Genomic DNA, 20,000 nt, shown 5'->3' with positions numbered 1-20,000 from the left:
GGAATACCAGTTCTCCACCAGCCTTTAACAATTCAGCTGGGAGGCCACAAACACCTGCTGCTTTACCACTCTTCAGCTTGGAGATCGCCTCTCTGACTTCAGTTCATCAGGATCTGAGATTATCTGGCCACTTGCAGTCGTCTGTGAGGAGGGCTAGGAGTTCAGCTTTCTCAGGGCTTGGTAGGCAGGACGAAGGTCATTTACTAAGAAATGGCTTTCGGCCTCCTCTGCAAGATTACTGATAAACTGTTCCTTATCCCTTCTCAACAGTGACCTAGTCCTGCGCACCAGACAACAGTGCAATTTGCGATCCCCTGACAATCAAGTCACATGACAAGCTTCCAGTGTCTCCTGCGAGATGGAATTCTGTCTTGCTCTTGGGCGTTCACCAATCAATTCTTGGGCTGCATCAAGTGTTTCACGCTTGAAGGTATCCCACAGAAGAACAGGGTCCGTCAGGCCTTCGAGTGCTGTGAGACGACCAGAGATAGCCTCGGCAAACCCCCGGGCACACTCGTCCTCCCTCAATCTGTCCAAATGAAACACCCAAGTGTGTTCATTTGGGCGACGGGGGTTCTAAAGTGGACCCGGAGAGTAGCCACAACTAATCTATGATCAATTCCACAGAACTTGGCCAAGTCCAACGAGGTGGGTCAGAACGCTGATACCAGGAGCCAGAAATCCTCAATTTCTGGGGCCTAGCAAAGTCACGGAAAAGGAGGCTATTCTCACTGCTAGCATCAGCTCATGAGCCATGAGGATATGTATATATATACACATATATATACATACACACACATATATATATGTATATATGTACATATATGTATGCACACCTCCCCCCAGCTTATGGATATGCTGGGGGGAGGGGTGCTGTCCCTCCCACCCAGCAAGCGAGGAGGGCTGTGGGTCACATTGGGAGAGCAAATGTTGGAGTGCAGGATAGGAACGAGAGTTACTCGTCCCACCTGCGCCCTGACAGGCGCTAATCCACCATGAGGCCTGTGGGGCAAAGCGGTGGGCCCCACAGCCTGCCGACGCCCTTTATTTGGGGCAGCGTCGGCGGGGATGGCAGAGGTGGTGTTCACTCCAAGCGACCACCCGAGGCTTAACCTCAGGCAAGCTCTCTGGATAGGCGCTTGGAACACATCCGGTCCTCTGCTATCAAGGGAATTGGAGTGGTTGGAAATAGATGTGGCTGCCCTCTCGGAGGGGAGAAGACCTGGCAGCAGTACAATCAGTATGAGTGGGTACATCTACTATTGGGTGGGCCGCAGCAATGCTCATCACCCCCAGGGAGTAGCCATAGCCATCCCCAGTCGACTTCAAGCCTTGGTAGTTGAGGTAACACGGGTTGATGAGCGTATTATGGCATTGAGACTAAAGCATCCTTTTGGCTTCATGTCTCTTATTGCTATCCACACTCTTACTAATGTTTGCAAACTCGATGTGAAAGAGGTATTCTAAGCCAAACTCACATCCGGTATCAGCACTCCAACCCACAATACTGGACATGGTATAGCAATACAGGTACTGTGGCCAAGGAGATCGACCACATTCTTGTCAGCACTGGATGGAGGATCCTCCAAAATTATAGGGTTTACCAGAGTGCCGCATAATCCGGGATCGCCAGTTCAGGCTATATGAGCACCTAGCTCGTTTTCTTGTGGATGACAAAAACCATCAGGTTTTCTCTCTGCGAGACAATCCTAGGTGGAGGAGGCCCGTGGGACGACCTAGGAGGTCATGGCTTGGGCAACTCGACGAGACCTGTCGCGAGGAGTTAGAGATGGGCTTACCCTGAGACTCGCCATGAGGGTAGATGTGTCCAACTGTCCATGTACCCCCGTCGGCGTTAGTCCCTTCTTGATGATATAAATATATCTATATTCATATATATACATATGTGGGTATATATAATATATATTCATGTATGTATATATATTTTTTCGTTTATATGTACACATATATATATATAAATATATATATATATATATACATACATACATACATACATTTATATATATATATATATATATATATATATATATATATATATATATGTATGTGTGTGTGTGTATATATATATATATACATACTTATATATATATATATATATATATATATATATATATATATATTCACACACACACACACACACATACATATGTGTATGTCTGTGTGTGTGTGTGTGTGTGTGTGTGTGCATATATATATATATATATATATATATATATATATATATATATACAGGGCCGGATTATGACCTTTTGGGACCCCTAGGCTAATGAAATTATGGGGCCCCCTCAGACGGAGCCACTGGGGCCCCTGATCTCAAATAAACGGCTTCAAACCGGGGCCCCTTATCTCAAATAAGGGGCCACAAACAGGGGCCACTTTTTTTAAAATTGGGTTTTCAGACTCTTGGGCCTCCTTTTGTAAAGTTGAATTTTTATTTTAAATTTAATGAATTATTCAGCAATGCAAAATATCAAAATATTATACTCATTAAAAAATATATATATTTGAAAATCTTTTAGCAGGACCCCTCAAGCTTGGAGCCCCCAAGCTTGAGGGGCCCTAGGCTGTAGCCTATACTACCCTATAGGATAGTCCGGCCCTGTATGTATATATATATATATATATATATATATATATATATATATGTATATGTATATATAATGTATGTTTATATATATATATATATATATATATATATATTCATGCATATATTTATATATATATATATATATATATATATATATATATATATATATATATATATGCATGTATATGTCTTTCTCTCTCTCTCTCTCTGCTGAGGGGTATGCAATGTACAGCACTGTAAGTGCTGCTTTCTGGCTGCTTCTTGTCTCGTACTATATCATGTATTTTTTTCTCGGATGTGCTGGCGATTCTCACTGTACTGCCGAAGTACCTGCTGATCGTCCGGTTAATGTTACATGTTCTCCGCCTTCTTTCTGAGGTTTAGTAGGAAGCCTCTGGGATATTTATGTTTCATGAAAGAATTAATTATGTAGGCAACCTCATCCTCAAGAAATTCAGGGCTGCAGATCCTCAGGGCTCTGAGGAAGAAGCCAATTACAACGCCAGATTTTGTTTTGTTGCTGTTCTTGTTACTCCTCCGCCCACAGCGGTATTTTGGTTAGAGGAATCCACCGTCGATGACGTCTTCTTTAGTTTGACATGCATAACTAGACATTGACTATCTCGGCATTTCACAATTTTGTAGCCAATCCGAAATGTAATTATTTAGAATCGTGGATTGCGTAATACATTTCAGTGTGCTGTGTGGTGCAGTGGTAATGTTCTCGTCTAGCAATCTTGCTGACATGCGTTCGAATCCCTTTCCGCCAGTGGATGGTAACCCCGGCCATTCCTTGCACACAGGGGATAGTTTAGAAGCAAATGGTTAATGGTTAATGGTTAAAAGCAAAATAAATGTGCTAGACATCTAAGGTCATATAGCACTATAGTTAATGTTAGTGAAGGATGGTTAGGTTAGTGATTAGTTGTTAAAGCGGGGTTAAGGAATTGGTGAGTGAATGGGTTAGGGTCGGATGAGGTAACGTAAAGGGGTTATATCAAGTGAAGGATATATATGCATTTGAGGAAGGAAAACAGGTTGTCAAAGCAGAAACTGTGAGATTCTGTAAGGATGTCTGATAAGTTGGGATGTCTATGTAGGGAGGACGTGGGCATGACAATAGAATATGTGGGACTGAAAGAGGAACATTCGGAAACCGCGAATGTTCCAATGATAGTTATACTTTCGTTGATTTACTGGCAAAGATTGCAGTGCGTGTTGGAGAATTTGAAGGGGAAGGTGCTAGAGGGTGGGATAAAGAATGAGGTTGGGGAGGTGGTATTGTATCAGGAGGGGTGTCGGGAGGTAGAGGGTCTAGGGAAGAGGGTACTTGTGACATGAAGGTTTCACGTGTGTATCCAGGAGGGAGTGGAAGGGATAGAGGGGATAGTGGGAGGGTTAATATAGGTGGGGCTGGAGTCAGGGGGAATGGGTTTTGTTGGGATGGGGTAGGAGGATTGGGTGTAGGGAGAATATGAGTAGGAGGAGGATGGATATGGGCAGTCACTTTGAGTGTGGAGGGAGCGGGAGTTGTAGAATTTGAAGGTGGATGAGTATTAGTTTGGGACTCGTTTATGTAGTTCTGGATATCTTCAAGAGTTATGTAGTGGAGTTGGTTGGGGAGTTTTGTGAGATAAAGGTTTTCTTGTGAGGGGGGGAAGATAAGTCTGGTGTCTGAAAAAGAGGGACCAAGGAAGGTGGAGGTGATTGTGAGGTAGGGGAAGAGGGGGTGGAACGTTTATTCTGTCTGATGCGGGTAGTGCGGGGAGGGAGAGGGGAAGGTGTTGGGGCTGTAGTAGAGATTGGGGTGTCTGGATTTAGGATGGCAAAAGAATTTGATTGGGAAGAGGTTAGAGTGTCTTTGTTTAGGATGGCAAAATAATTTGACTGGGGAAGGTAGGAGGTAGAAGAGGGGAAGTTAGATGGAGGGGGGTTGGGTTTAGGAGAGGGTGTAGGAGCTTGGGAGGTAGGGGGATTGGCAGAGTGAGCGACATTACTGGAGTAGGGGGTAAGAGAAAAGCCTCGTCGACGTGCTTCCTGTCTGGCTTCACGTAGAGTGAGTCCAAGTCTGAATCTGAGAGTTGCTACCTCAGACTCAAATTTGTAGGTGGGGCAGCCTTTATAAAATACATTATGGGGGCCGCCACAGTTTGCACATGTGCGTGATTGTGCAGAGCAGTTTGATCGAGTATGGCCAGGTTGGGCACATAGCGGGCATCTGGCTGTGTAATGACATTGTTTGGCTGGGTGTCCTAAACGCCAACAATTTTGGCACTGACGAGGAGGTTGGTATGGTCGGACAGGTAGGGATTCCCCACCTATGTAACCATTAAAGGGAAGGTCATGTCTACGGAAAGTAATTTTGGCAATGTTGATGGATTTCTTACGATTTCCTCTGGGAGGAATGGAGTAGCATTGTACATATGTTGCATCATAGTCTGTGAGACAAGCGAGTAAGTCCTCTCCACAATCTGACCATTCTTTGTCATAGATTGGGCAATCTGTTGGGGAGATAGAGACAGTTCCAGTGCAAGTATTGAGGGTTGGATGAGGTTCTGTAGGGATGGGATTACCACATAGATCAGTTAGTTTTGTTAATGCTATAGCTTGGTTTTCAGTTGTTACAGTGACGAGACGGGAGTGGTCGCGTCGGCTACGGAAAGAGACTTTGCCTACTTGTTTTTGGAGGCATTGTTTGAAGAGGAGGGTGTTTTGAGAGTAGGGAGCTGTGGGAGGGATCACGAAAAATCGGTCCCATTTGGCTGGGCTAAATAGAATATTTAGGATTCTTGTAGAGGTGGGGGTAGTAGAAGTGCGGGGACGTGTGGAGGAGGGTGTAGTGTTGAGAGGGGTAGTGTTACGGGGAGGTGGGCAATAAGGTTGTAAGGTAGTAATAAGGGGAGATGGGATGGTTGATGAAGAAGGTTGTGGGAGTAAAGGTGTTGAAGTTGAGCATGTTGGGAGAGTAGAAATGTCTCCTGGGGGTTGGTTGTTGATTAGGGTTGATACTGTACTAGTATGCATTGATGATGGGGGAGTTGTTGCAGTGTTCGGAGCCGTAGTCAAAGGGGAGCCGGGATTGGGGCTATTTGATAAAGGGGCAAGCCTCATTGCCCCTAATAGTGGGGTTACATCTTCATTATTGGCCATGATAAGCCTGGATTATATTGGGGGAAAAAAAACACTCCACCCCTCAGGGTCCCCTTGAGGGGTAAGGGCCAGGTATGGCAGGGGAATACCGTGCCCATGGTTCCCTCAGGCCGTTCAGGACTGACACAAAGTCAGCCTTTCATCCTTTCAGCACGGCTCTCACACCTTAGGAGGTGGATAGTAGAAGGGATTGGTGAAGAAACTGAAACGAAAAGTATAAGTGGGAAAAAAAGACCATGCAAAATTAGTTGAGTCGATGGCTGAGTCCCAAGGTTGAGGAGTTCCCCATCATTGGGTCTCAGTCTCCGTCTCCTAAGCCCCCCCACGACAACAACGGGCAAAGGATTGGGGGGGTAAGTAGAAGAATGGATGTCAGCAGTCACTTTAAGTGTAGACGGAATGGAAGCAGAGAGATTAGGATGATGGATATGTTATAATGGAGTTGGTTGGGGTGGTCTGAGAAACGAATATATTCTTATGAGGGGGAGAAGAGGGAACAGATGTTTGAGAGGAAGAGGTAAATGTAGGAGAGAAGTAGGGGTGGAATGTTTCGGTTGTCTGATGCAACCAGTTGAGTGTGGAGGAAGAGAGAGAGGCACCTGGGAAGTAGAGATTGAAGAATCTGGGCTTAGAATGGCAAAATAATTGAACTGGGAAATGGAGGAAGGTAAGCAAGTGAGGTCAGTAGGGCAGATAATGGATGAGCCTGGGACTTAGATGTAACTGTGACAAGGTTGATGTTATGAGTGATCGGAACTGCTGCGGATGGAAACTTTGCCTACTAGTTTTCCGAAACAATGTAGGAATAGGAGGGTATTGTCAGACCATGGGACTGTAGCGGGAATTACTGAAGATCGATCCCATTCACCTGGGCTACAGTCCTCAAAAGATCAGTAGAGGTGGAATAAGCTGAAGGGTTAGGACGGGAGGAAGAGGAAGTGGTGCTGAGTGAGGTAGTAGCTAAGTGGGGAAATGGATAATAAGGATGCAGTGTAATGGGTAATGGTTAATGGTTAAAAGCAAAAATGTGCTAGACATCTAAGGTCATGTAGCACTATAGTAAATGGTAGTGAAGGGTGGTTGAGTTAGTGATTAGTTGTCAAAGTTGGGCAAAGGAATTGACGAGTAATTGGGTTAAGGTTGGGTAAGGTAATGTATAGGGGTTAGATCAAGTGAAGGATGTATATGCATTTGAGGAATGAAAACAGATTGTCAAAGCAGAAAGTGTGAGAAGTTGTGGAAGGGATCACGAAAAATCGGTCCCATTTGGCTGGGCTAAATAGATTACTTAAGAATTTTGTAGAGATGGGGGTAGTAGAAGGACGGGGGCATGTGGAAGAGGGAGTAGTGTTGAGGGAAGTAGTGTTATGGGGAGGTGGACAATAAGGTTGTAAGGTAGTATAAGGGAGGATGGGGTAGTTGATGAAGAAGGTTGTTGGGGTATAGTTGTTGAAGTTGAGCATGTTGGGAGTAGAAATGTCTCCTGGGGTGTTGATTAGGGTGGATACTGTACTAGTCGGCATTGAGGAGGGGGTATTAGTTGTAGTGTTCAGAGCCGTGGTCAAAGGAGAGCCTGGGGTTAGGGAATCGGGCGAGTTTGAATTGGTGGGGCTATTTGATGAAGAGGCAAGCCTCATTGCCTCTAATAATGGTATGGTTAATGGTTATTCATTGTTGGCCATGATAAGCGTGGAGTATGTTGGGGAGAGAAACGGTCCACCCCTCAGGGTCGCTTGAGGGGTAAGGGCTAGACAAAGCAGGGGAATACCGTGCCCATGACTCCCTCAGGCTGTTCAGGACTCCCTCAGGCCGTTCAGGACTGGCACAAAGTCAGCCTTTCATCCTTTCAGCACGGCTCTCACACCTTAGGAAGTGGATAGTAGAAGGGGTTGATGAAGGGACAGAAAGGAAAAAGTAGGAGGGGGAAAAAAAAGACCATGCAAAATTTGTTGAGTCAAGGGCTGAGTCCCAAGGTTGGGGAGTTCCCCAGCATTTGGTCCCAGTCTCCGCCTCCTAAGCCCCCCCACGAACACAACGGGCAAGGGATTGGGGGGGAGGATGCAGTGTAGTAGTAAGGGAGGAGGGTGTTGAAAATGAAGAAGACTGCAGGAGGAGACAGAATGGAGGATGTTGGGAGAGAGGAAGGAATGTTCTCTTAAAGTTGGGTAATGACCTAAGTATGTGCTTCCAAATGGATTGAGCTGATAGCAGGTACCAAGGAGGGGGAAGTAGTTGTGTTCTGAGTCGTGGTCAAAAGAGAGCCAGGGATAGGAGAACCAGAAAAGTTAATGTCATTGGGGCTGCTTGATAAAGGAGTAAGCCTCAGCGCCACTGACAAAGGTACAAAATCTTACTGGCCAAGGTAACAGAGTATGTGGGGAAGAGAAATGGTTCACCCTCATAGGGGTAAGGGCTAGATAACTAAATGGGAATACTATGCCCATGGCTCCCAGAGTCTGTTCAGGACTGGCCCACAGCCAGCCTTTTATCCTTTCAACATGGCTCTCACATATTAGGAAGTGGACAGAAAGGGGTGGAGAAAAGAAGGAAAAGGAAATGGGAGAGGAAAAGATAGAGCAAAATTGGTTAAGACAAGGCTGAGGCCCAGGCATGGGATTGGGGGAGAAAGGGTGGCTTTGACAGTGCATCCTCCTCTAGAGGAGCCCATACTGATTGGTGGATGAAGTGCAACAAAGTGGTTATTTAGAAAATGATTTGCCTTTCCTGACAGCATTTCCATTGCCTTTAATGCATAAAAGGGTTTTCTACTTTAGGTGTTACTAGTTTTGAACCAGTTTTGCAGTTCATGATACAGAAGACTTAATATTTGTAGTGCATTTCAAGTCACTGCATATTAAAATATTTGTTACTTTTTTTTTGCTTTTTTCATTTTTCTAAGAAGACATGGATTTGAACTTGCTTGGTTCAGTTTTCCATGAAGTGGGCATTAAAATACAAGTGTGGCTATTGTAAGCACACACACACATATAAGAGGTTGGTGCTATTAAACATGTATAAAGAAAATAATATTTATAAATGTGTATTTCAGATATTTTGGTTCCTCTTTCTCTGGCATTATCTACAGTTATCATTTCATGTAATAAGTGTTTTATTTTTCGTGATATATCATGAGAGACACCTCTATTATAAAATTTAGAACTCTCACTGCGGGACCCACTGCACAGGCAAACATTTGTGGATGTAATATTTTGGAGGTACGGAATTAATTTCTTTTAGTATTTTCATAATTTTACTTCTATCACTCAATCACAATTTTATGAAGTAATATACTTCTACTAATCAGTATTTTGAAAATACTTCCAAATTTTAAAAAAATAAATAATTTGTGCAGCAATCTATATACATTTATATTTACAAATGCATATACCTAAGCATTACATTATATATTTATATATGTTGGTCTATTTATTTATCTATCTATTAATATATCTATATATACATAAATCATTAAGTGTTTGTATGAGTGTGTGCATTTATGTATGTGTATGTGTGAGTGTGCATGTGTATGTGTGAGTGTGCATATGTGTGTGTGAGTATGCATGTGTGTGTGTGTATGTGTGAGCATATGCTTGTGCTTGTGCTTTAGTGTACATGTATGTGTGTACACATATATGTACAGATACTAGATTTGATAGATAAGTAGATAGATGGATAGATAGACAGATAGTTGCACTTAGGTAAAGTACATATTTTCTACAGGTTTTAATAGTTTATACAAATATATACTGAAACTTAATTAACAAGAAAATCTTGTTTGCTTTTTTTTTTTTTTCAACAAACATTTTGCTCAAAAAATCTTTTACACAAGACTGCTTCTTACAACTCTATAAAAGCAAAATCACTATATGCAATTTTAGCGTCTTTTATCATATTTACTGCAGAGTATAAAGCATAATTGTAAGTGTTGGTAAATATCATTATCCTACAGGTAACAAATTTGTGCAAGCATGGATCACCCATACATTTCCTCCTGCTGTGCTGATTGCCCTTTGATCCAAACCAGTGCTGATTCAATACGGCCCTCAATCCGCAGATTAGACCCTTCCTGTAATGATCGCTCCAGACATCCAAGTTTTGTTCGCAAACTCTTCTTTGTGTACTCCATGTATGGAACCTGATATAAAAAAGAAAAGAAAAATTTGTTGATTAACCCATTGTCAACGGGCATGGCATGTGCGTACATACCATGCCCACTGTGAGTTTACTTGTTTAATTGTTTTTACACAGATGGCTACACTGGTACTAAGTCACCAATAAGCCAGTTATGAGTACTGCCTGTGTCGCCCGTTCACCCTTTTCATTGATTTATGAAAATATTTTATGTTATCTCATTTAGATGTTTCTAATGTTTATAGCATTATAGTAATTATAATGTTTATAATAAAAATAACACCATCAATATTCATAGCACTAGTAAAAAATAAGTTTTTCCCACCAATTCAAGGAAACATGAAATCAGGTAAGGTCACAAGGTCTACATATTGACTCCTTTGTGGCTAAGTACTAGCAGAGCCATCTATGTACAAAGACATTTCTTAAAAATAAAAAAAATGAGCACAGCATTTTCCCCTTTTTTTATTCATTTTCTCCAGCAGCAATGGATTAAGAATGAAGAAAACCAAGATATTCTGATTTTAAAACATACTATTCTAACTAACCTGTTTATCAATATTCTCTGTCCTTAACTTATTCTCTCTTTCATTCTCCTTTTCCTCTTCCCATTTTCTTTTGTAACTGATCCTGTCTGATTTCATTCTTATGCTCTAACTCCATCTCTTCCTTGTGCCCTCTCTATCTCCCTAATGTACTCTGTTTCTCCCCTCACTTTCTGTTTGTTCTTCCTTGCCCTCTCCTTATCATGCTCCTTTTCCTTTCTTCAACTTCCTCCTATGCTCCCTCTGCCTCCCATTTTCCCAGTCAGTCTGTTACAATCATGCACAAGCAAATATCCATTCTCATATTCACACAAACTCAAAAAATATGGTGATTTTTTTGTTATTTGTCTTGTTAAACCCCCAGTAACACTGGAAAAGGAGAAATTGGACTGCCTAAACCTTGAATCAACCCCTGAGGAAAATAAGAGTGTGGGCCACTCTACCTTCTTAATTTTCAGGGGATTTGATTTGTTCATCTCCATTACTACTCTGAGTCTAGTACTACTTTTATTTCTGCTCCATTTCTTGATGTTTGGATGCGGTTATTATTATTATAGACATTATTATTATAATGTTATTGACATTACTAATAATAGTATAAGATAAAAGAAAATATTTCTGAAAATCAAGGAAAAAAAGGTAAACAGATAAGATATATTACTAGTAATTGTCTCGAGTGCGTTAGTAGTTGTGGAGCCATCTAGATGTAGAGACAATTAATAAACTAAAGTCACAGTGGGTGCAGCATGTACATACATCCCCTATGGCATCAGATTAATTAGATTCTTGCTGAAGATTATTTGATTATTTGGCTTATATCCAGGAAGTGATCTAACAAAATTAATTTATCTTGTGTCAACCAGTTGAACTAAGAAAGAAAGAACACTTACCACACATACATTATACCCTAGTTTGCTTAACTGACGGTTCTTCATGTGGACATTGCCTCGAAGTGAGTTGGTATTCCGGATGAAAGAATTGCGCCCACCAATGACAACAGCATTCCAGTGAAGATGATCAAATGAACTAAGTGGACGTTTCAGTGAAGTGTTAGGAAGGTCAGTGTACTCTTGAGGTATGGGCACAGGCTCTCCATCATTTGTTGTGCAGAACACTAAATCTGCAGACATATTTTATGATTTTAGCAATTCCACATCACAAGAGTTGAAAAGTAAACATTTCAATTACAATTGACATATAGTTCAGATGTATCCTAATTACAAATCAATATTGCACAAGTAACTTATTCAATTACAACAATGTATCCTAATACTAATACCTACCAGGAGTTTGCACATGAGGAAGGACAAGAGAAGCAGTCACATAGTGCTCTCCCCCAAGTAAAGCTCCTAATTTGTCTTGTACCTCTAATATTAATCTTTCTTGGTGCGTCAATATCTTGCTTGTTGGAAGAGGTATTCTTCCCAAGTATTTCTGAAAAGCAAAATAAAAACTCATAATACTAGGACTGAATCCATCAAAAAATGTTAATGAAGATTATGTGCCTATCTTCCTCCCTCAGCATGTCAAAATTATTTTTTTCAAGATAATGCATTTGGGTCCAAAAGTCCAATAGCTATTTATTAACAATAAAACCTTTTGTGAGCTTTAAGAAATAATCAACTTTCCCAACACAATTTCACAATCATTACTATCTAAAATTAACAATTATTTTAGAACAAAGAAACAATCACTTCAAAAATCAATAAATTGCTATTTATCTCAAGAACACAATGGGGAACAGAATATTCCCGAACAGACACATACATATGTCTTAATAATAAACACAGACTCACTAACCTTTGTAAGCTGGCATCTCAAATCAGGATTTAACCTGAAACCTGGGTACTTTGCAGGACCTTCAATTTCTAACGACCAGTCCAGTTCATTCACCTCTCTCCCCATGTCTGAGTAATGCTGGTTCACTAGAAAGAAAACAAGATACATAAAAAAATATTAAAAATCTATGAAAGCTATAAGTTACTTGATTATACCAAATCATTCTTATGTCCTTGCAACCTACAAATACAAGTCTACACAAAACAAATTTGTTTTAAAAACTTACTGCCAAGTAGACTCAACATAGATGGCTGAAGGGCAGCAGAGATCAGGTCTGGTGGATAGACACCCATGGTCACTAAATACACAACACATGACACAAAACACTTGGGATAATGATTTATCTCCGAGATTCGTTCCGGCCGTCTTAATTCATCGGCAATGAGAGGAAAGATGTCTGGACGACTGGGTGGAATAAAATTGTACAGCATGAGTGCAAAGGTCAGTCTCTCAAGGTCTTTCAGTCTCAATTCATTCATATCCTCTGCAAATCTTGCTGCTATTGTATTTATAACTTGAGGATGGAACACTAGAAGATCATTCCCAAGGAGCGCTACTTGGAGAAGACACATGTGGTTGAGGCGAGGAAGTTGTGGTCCAAGTGATTCAAGCAGATTATGTAGAGATTTCCACCTTGTAACTGGGATGCTTTTCCTCAGCACCTTCAAAATAGCACAAAGTGATGCATCTGACACACATTCCAGATTATTCTGTGTCTTTTCTATAATGGCATCAATAAGCTTTTCATTTTTCAAAAATGTCTGCGTTTTAAAAAATCCCATAGAAATCACACCAAGTTCCTCAATTGATAAATCTTTTAATACTTCCATTAATCTCTTTTCTAATTCACGCATTACAATGAAGGGCTCTAGCTTTCTGCTCAGATTGGCATAAAACAAATATTGCACTAACTGAGAAGGTTCCATGCTAGTTACTCTTTTCCCTAATATCCTAGTCATCTGAACATTATACATGGATATTCTTGAAAGTCTCAAAGCAAACCAGTGGTCAGCAACTAAGAACATTCGAGTCATGTCCCATCGGCGCATGCGGTCTGTGCACACTTTATCCAAAGCATTCCATATTGCTACAAAATTTGGTGTAGTTGTAGAGCTAGTGGGTGGCCAGAGTGTTAATGCTGATAGCACCATTAACAACTGATTATCACTTAAGTGGGCTAGTCTATCTGTAAGTACAGTACAAAGTCCAGAGTGTTGAGAATCTTCTAGATCCATTGGACGATGCAGACACTGCTGGGACATAGCAATGAATCCATTTGCCACTTCCTCTGCACTACATCTCTCCCAATCCAAATTAGAAAGAGGAAGTGCATGATACTGATGAAATATATGACTAAAACTATCACCACAAGCAACTGTAGTTGCACTATAGGCTGGTAAAGACCTCAGTACTGCATGAGCATGTTCATTCTCCGTATCACGAAATTCTTTGACAAACAACACAGTCCCAGAGTGAAGTGAACGGGCAACAATTTTATTGAAAGATCCTCTAGCTGTACGTGTCACTCGTTGAGTCCATTGCATACGATCCTGTCCTGGCACTGCATTTTGCTGATGACTTGGCCCATGATGACTGCTGTTCAAGTTCTGGACATTATATGCCTTCACACCTTGCTGAAGGATTTCAGTTCTATTATTAATAAGCCCACGCCCAAGGGCCTGGACAGTTGGCCATAACCTTTGTGCACACATGCTGTCACTTTACGAAACTCACAAATGTCTAGGAGTCTGAGTCTTTCTTCTTTTCCTGTGGATGAAGAGAAAAATTAACATTAGTAAAACTAACATCTTGCAGTGATACAACAGATATTGAAACTTTAAGAAATAGAGACTATATATATTTATTTACTACACATCTATACTACTAAAATTTTAGTCTTAATCCTCAGGCTTACCAATACCATTCTGTACTGTACAATGAATAGTGTAATACAAGAAATATTATTTAAGTACCCCAATAAGAAATTATATTCACATGCGGAGTGTATCGAGAACACAAATACGTAATATCACAAGTCTTAATTAAGAATACTTTTGCAAATATCTTTCTAGTATGACCACATGAAAACAAAGTAGAGCCTACTATAATTGACAGAATATATTTTTAAAAAAAGTACTAATTCAACAATCCCATGGAAACAATGGTTAACCTAAATTTCTACTTTCCAAACATAGAGGTAAAAGTGAAGGGATATGCATCTACTAAGAAGTGCAATTGCGGCCAAAGTCAATTAATGTCACATTAGAAAATGGACTTTGCTATGTATCTTTGTATCAGTATCTTTACTAACTTCACACATCTATCATTCACAAGTAATTACTAAAACAAGCAGTTAGCTCTAGTCTATAAAATGAAAAATCTTATCTATAAATATAATGCATTCAAGGTAAATTGAACATGTAATTCATAGATCATTGAATTTCATTACATTTTTCTTCGATTTGTCACACTGAAAATGAATGGTTAATGGTTAACAGTTAAAACCAATAAATGTGCTAGACAGCAAGGTCATGTAACACCATGGTAAAGTATAGCAGCAAAAAGGGTTAGAAATGAGATAATGAGTAAAGTTAGAGGTTAAACAGTACTAGAGGGTTGTATGATAGTGAGAGAGTAGAGCAGGTGAGCTGATGGGGTAAAAGGTAAAGGTTGTTAGAAAGGGAAGGAGTAAAGGGGGTAGGACAATGAAATAAAATAGAGGATATTTATGCTTCTAAGGAAAGAGAATAAGTGAGGAAAAGCAGAGGTATGGGCTGCTGTAAAACAAGGACAGGAGAGTAGGATGTATGAGGAGCACAGAGGTGAATCTGATTGTGATATGAGAGAGGAGGAATGTGCAAGGTGAGTGTGCCCAAAGAGTAAGCATGCAAGAGCAGTTTCTCAGCACCTATTCTTATGGAATGATATTGACTGGGGGGAGATGGAAGGTTTTATGTTATGTAGTTTATTAGTGGTAAGGCTTGACCAAAAAGACTGCCAGCAAGTGAAGAGGAAGGTTTTGAAGTGAGGGTAGTAGCCAGAGGCTGAAAATCTGGATTGATAGGATGTGGACAAGGTGGCTGAGTGTGCTAGTGTATTTGCCTGATTACTGCCAGGGATCCCAATGTGGCTGGGTATCCAGCAAAAACTGACAGTTTTGTGTTACCAAGAGATATATGAAAGAGTCTGTAGGAGTCGGAGGCGGCAGCAGGTTTTCTCTTTGGTCTCGCCAGGGAAGTTTGGAGTCCAAAGAATTTGCCTGAGGAGCGGAAGTGGAGAGGGGTATCATATAAAGAGAGTGGAGGTTGTGGGCCTATGCCTGATTGAGAAAAAAGGATGGAGAAGGATTTGGAGACAGAAAAGTAGAAGGCATGGTCAGTGACCCAGGAAGAGATTAAAGATATTGCAAATTGGATTAGTTAAGAGTAGGTATAGAAGGGCCCAATGTATATAAAGTCCTTTACATACAGAGAGGATCGGATACTTGGTGGTAGTACTACAATTAGTAGTACGGCTAGAAAGAATAATGTCCCTTGTGGGACACCTTCATACTGAGGAAATGATGAGGAATTTGGAGAGGCAAATTTGACTTGAAAGGAATTATTTAATGAATACACCAATGTTTCCATGTATGCCATGAGATGATAGCTGTTTCAGAATGTGGTATTGCCTTGTAGTATCTTTGACCTTTTCCAGGTTAAAGAAAATGGCTAATACTAAGTTATGGTGTGCACCGGCAGAGGTAATGTAATTTTCTAAATGTATAAGCCAGTCAGCAGTGCTTCGATCACAACATAATCCACTGGAGGATGGATGAGAGAAAGGAACTCTTTTTTGTGTGTAGGTGTGGGAAGGGATGTGGTAAAAGATGAGGTGGAACATTTTGATTGTCTGGTGAGGCAAGGAGTAGGGGGAGTATTGGAGTATCTGGATTTAGAATGGAAAAAGGATTTGATTGGGAGACTGGGGAAGTAGGTGGGGGGGAAGTTGAGGAGTAGGAGATAGTGGTACTGAGGAAGATGTAGAGACTACTTGGGTAGAGGGGATAAAAGTGGAGTGCAGGATAGTATTGGAGTAGGGAGTGATTAAAAAACTTCATCGGCATGCTTCCTGTCTGGCTTCTCATAGAGTGAGGCTAAGTTTGTATCTGAGAATGCTACCTCAGACTGAAAATTGTAGACAGGGCAGCCTCTATAAAATACAGTATGGGAGCAACTGCAATTGGCACATATATGTGATTATGAAGGGCAGTTTGAATGGACATGACTAGTTTGGGCACATAGAAGGCAGTGGGCTGTGAAGCAACAGTGCTTTGCAGGGTGGCCAAAACACCAGCTTTTCTGACATTGACGAGATGGGGGTTACTAATGCTAGACAAGGCAAGATTCTCCTCCTATATAGATCTTATGAGGAAGGTCATGTCAACCAAAGGTAATCTTAGCAATATTGATATGGGACTTAAGACGGCACCTGGAGGAATAGTGTACTACCGTACTGATACTGTATCATAATCAGTAAGGCAGGCAAGTAGGTCCTTTTCAGTCTGACCAATCTTTGTCGTAGACAGGGCAATCAGCTACATGTAGTGGAACTTCCTGCTCAACTCGTTCAAGCACGTGGTGACCCCTATAAGCATACCGTCATTATGAGTTGTTTTTCATGACAGCTATAGACATGCCTGTCTGTAGAGAGAGGAGTGGGGCTGGGCAAGAATAGGTTTGCCAGTGAGTTCAACCAGGGTAGATAGTGTATGGGCTCAGTATTCAGATGTAACTATGACAAGGCATGAGCAATTGGAACAACTGGAGAAGGACACTTTGCCTACTTGCTTCTGGAGGCATTGTTGAAAGAGGAGGTCATTATCAGAGTAAGGGGCTGGTGCGGAAATTACGACAAATCAGTTCCACTTGGCTGGGCTAAATAGGATACTCAAAAGGTTTGTAGAAGTGGGAATTGTAGAGAGGTGAGGACGGGGGGAGGAGGGAGTGGTGTGGAGTGAGATAGTCAGAGTGGTAATAAGTGAAGAGGAGGTACAAAATGAAGATGATTGTGCAAGAGGTGGGTTGGAAGATATTGGGAGTGAGGAAGGGGGGTCTGCTGAAGGTTGAGTTATAAGCTGGGTAGATGATTTGGAATGGGTCAAGTTGACAGAACATGTCAAGGAGGGGGTGCAGTAGCAGTGATTGGAGCCATGATCAAAGGAGAGTCAGGGTTCGGTAAATCAGAGGAGTTACATTCAGAGAGGCCTGTTGATAAAGGGGCAAGCCTCAATGCCTCTAATAAGGTTGCAAAATCTCTCAGGATATAAGTTTTGGAAATAGGCTTACCACTAGCTGCTTTCAAAATGAGATTTCTGATAGAAATGAGGTTAGGAATCATTTGCAATTCAACAAAGACAAGAGAAAAGCATATCATAACATCAAAAGTAAGTGTGGTATACTTGTAAAACTTTACATGAAATCATGGAAATTGTTTACTAGTTCCACATGCATTTGTGGTAACTTTTAAGTTTCACACAGCCATCCAATCCAATTATGCAATAATAATTCCTGATTTCAATTATTCACATTGTAATATGTGTGGATTTCCTTATATTTTCCATCATAAATGATATAAATGAAAGTACTGGTAATGTTTAAAAAGTGACTGCCTCTCTGAGACTAATAGCTGGGGTTCGGTTAGTCAAGAATTCTTGCTCTAAGGCTAAGAACTCCACCATTCACTGCTTAAAATTACCACTAAAGCCTGAGTAGTTTTGCTAATCTGTACGAATGGCTCTATTAAGCATCACAGCCTAAAAAAGTCTCTGCTTAAACCCTAACCTCTTTACAAAACATATTTCCCCTAGATGCATATACAGTGCCCCTAAAACAGTGACACACACTTCCAACTGGCAACTCTGACACAAATGGAAATTACTGCTATTGACAATTTTGTGAAGTTGAATATAACAGAAGAATGTTATTAGAAATTCTGAAAAATGATTTTTCAAGAACTGTTGGCTAGCATATTATATTCTATACAATTTGAAATAATAACACTAATAACAAAGATGATGACAAAATTAAGTTTTCCGTCAAGTGAGTTGTTTATTCAAAATTTAGTATGAAGAGTCCCATAATAATTTCTCTGTTATGATATCTTATCTTCATATCAAATGCCAAATTAATTTAGATAGATAAATAAATATATAGGTAAATAGAAAAAGATATATAACTAAATATGTAACTTATCTACAGTAGTTTTACTAATGACAAATACTTTACTATTCAATAACCTGAATCCAGTATTAGAGATATTTATTATTGCTAATTCCTGCAATAATCGAGTTATAAATATATATGGTTAAAATTATTTTCATACTTTAAACTATGAGCATCAGAAAAAAGTAATTAACTCTCCAAATCTCCATATACTGGGAAAAAAACAAAACAAAAAATGATGCAACAAGCAGCCAATCAAGCCATGATCAGTGCTACATTTGTGGTCAACTGAACAGAGGGGTACAATGCTGAGACAATGAGAAAAATTAAACACTAGTTTCTTCTGATATTGAAATAACAATAGAAGCTATTTAACTCTGTCTGTGCAGTGAAATAGAATGGCTCAATGGGCCAATAAATATTATGCCTGCAGCGATATTGCAGCAAAGGCCAACAAACACGTTCCAAATGTATTTTGACTAGATACTGTTTGTAGATATCTTCCTGGGGAATTTTTCTCATGACTTAGCAAGTGAAAGTCTAGCCATCTATGGGGAGTAGTTTCAAAAAGCAATAAAAATTCTAGAGATGACAAGAAAAAGTTATTAGATTCTTGGCAAGAAAATCCCCTGCTTAAAATGCCTTGAGTCCCTATTGCACCAGCCACTCCTGGGATATCAAACCTTTCTAACTCAGGGTCCTCACCCACAAACCCCATCCAATCACAATACTTCCCTATTGGCTACTCCCCCCAAATCCCCTTTACAGTCTTGCAAAAATGTGTTTGCCAACATTTCTGGTGACATGTCCTCTGCCAGAGTAGTAAAGGCAGGGGCTGTAGCAATCACTTTTCACAGCAAGTATCATGTGGACTGTTACCAAGAGCAACATATGGAGATAGAGGGGCCTTGCAGAGAATAAAAAAAAAAACTAGTAAAATACAACACAGCTGCTCTGGCCTCATATTTACAGGGAAATGATGAAAATATCTGCTGCACATCATGGCATACTCTGTTCCCTAGACAGGGGGTTGCCCCCCTGTCTAGGGAACAATTAGAGGGAAGGAAAGGTTGGTTTGGATTTTTGGGTTTCCACGATACCCTGGTTTTGGGACTTTGCTTCCGGAAGATATGTCTCTCTCGATAACAAATGGCACAGACTGCACAAACCAATGCACAGCAAATTTAATCATGAGAATAAATATCCCTTTTAACACTTTACATCTTCGAATCTAAATAATTAGAATGTATATAATCACTTCAGTGTAAATTAGCATCAAGCAGAGAGACAGATAACAATTTTTTTTTTTTATGTAAATAACTAAATTTTCCAACATTTGTATTCTGAGGAACACATGAGAGCAATAATAATAGTGATCATAAAAATCAGCCACAAATAGTGTGCTTAATTTCTATTCCTTTGCTGTGTCTAAAATCAGCGCCCAACACTCGTTCCTTTCCTTTATACCTCACATAAAAGAAAGAAAACTGAAGAAGATAATAGAAGTAATGCCCGCACCTGTCA

At 40.4% G+C, this 20,000-nt stretch overlaps 1 protein-coding gene across 1 annotated transcript in view; it reads right to left on the bottom strand.

The window, feature by feature from the left end:
- Window positions 1-9,323: 9,323 nt before the first annotated feature.
- Window positions 9,324-20,000, bottom strand: part of LOC125042019 (FAST kinase domain-containing protein 5, mitochondrial-like) — a 10,941-nt gene continuing 264 nt past the window's right edge. The window contains exons 1-6 of the mRNA XM_047637483.1: window positions 19,995-20,000; window positions 12,500-14,040; window positions 12,235-12,359; window positions 11,718-11,868; window positions 11,325-11,554; window positions 9,324-9,893 (exon numbers count right to left, since the gene is read on the bottom strand). The exon at window positions 19,995-20,000 is cut by the window's right edge and continues 264 nt beyond it. Of these exons, the coding sequence (XP_047493439.1) occupies window positions 9,732-9,893; window positions 11,325-11,554; window positions 11,718-11,868; window positions 12,235-12,359; window positions 12,500-13,985 (2,154 nt within the window). The 5' untranslated portion in view covers window positions 13,986-14,040; window positions 19,995-20,000 and the 3' untranslated portion in view covers window positions 9,324-9,731. The remainder of the gene's footprint in view (window positions 9,894-11,324; window positions 11,555-11,717; window positions 11,869-12,234; window positions 12,360-12,499; window positions 14,041-19,994) is intronic.

The sequence above is a fragment of the Penaeus chinensis genome, chromosome 3 (genome assembly GCF_019202785.1).
Source record: "Penaeus chinensis breed Huanghai No. 1 chromosome 3, ASM1920278v2, whole genome shotgun sequence".
Lineage (NCBI taxonomy): Eukaryota > Metazoa > Arthropoda > Malacostraca > Decapoda > Penaeidae > Penaeus > Penaeus chinensis.
The sequence above is the reverse complement of the archived record's forward strand: the minus strand, read 5'-3'. Positions and strand labels throughout refer to the sequence as shown.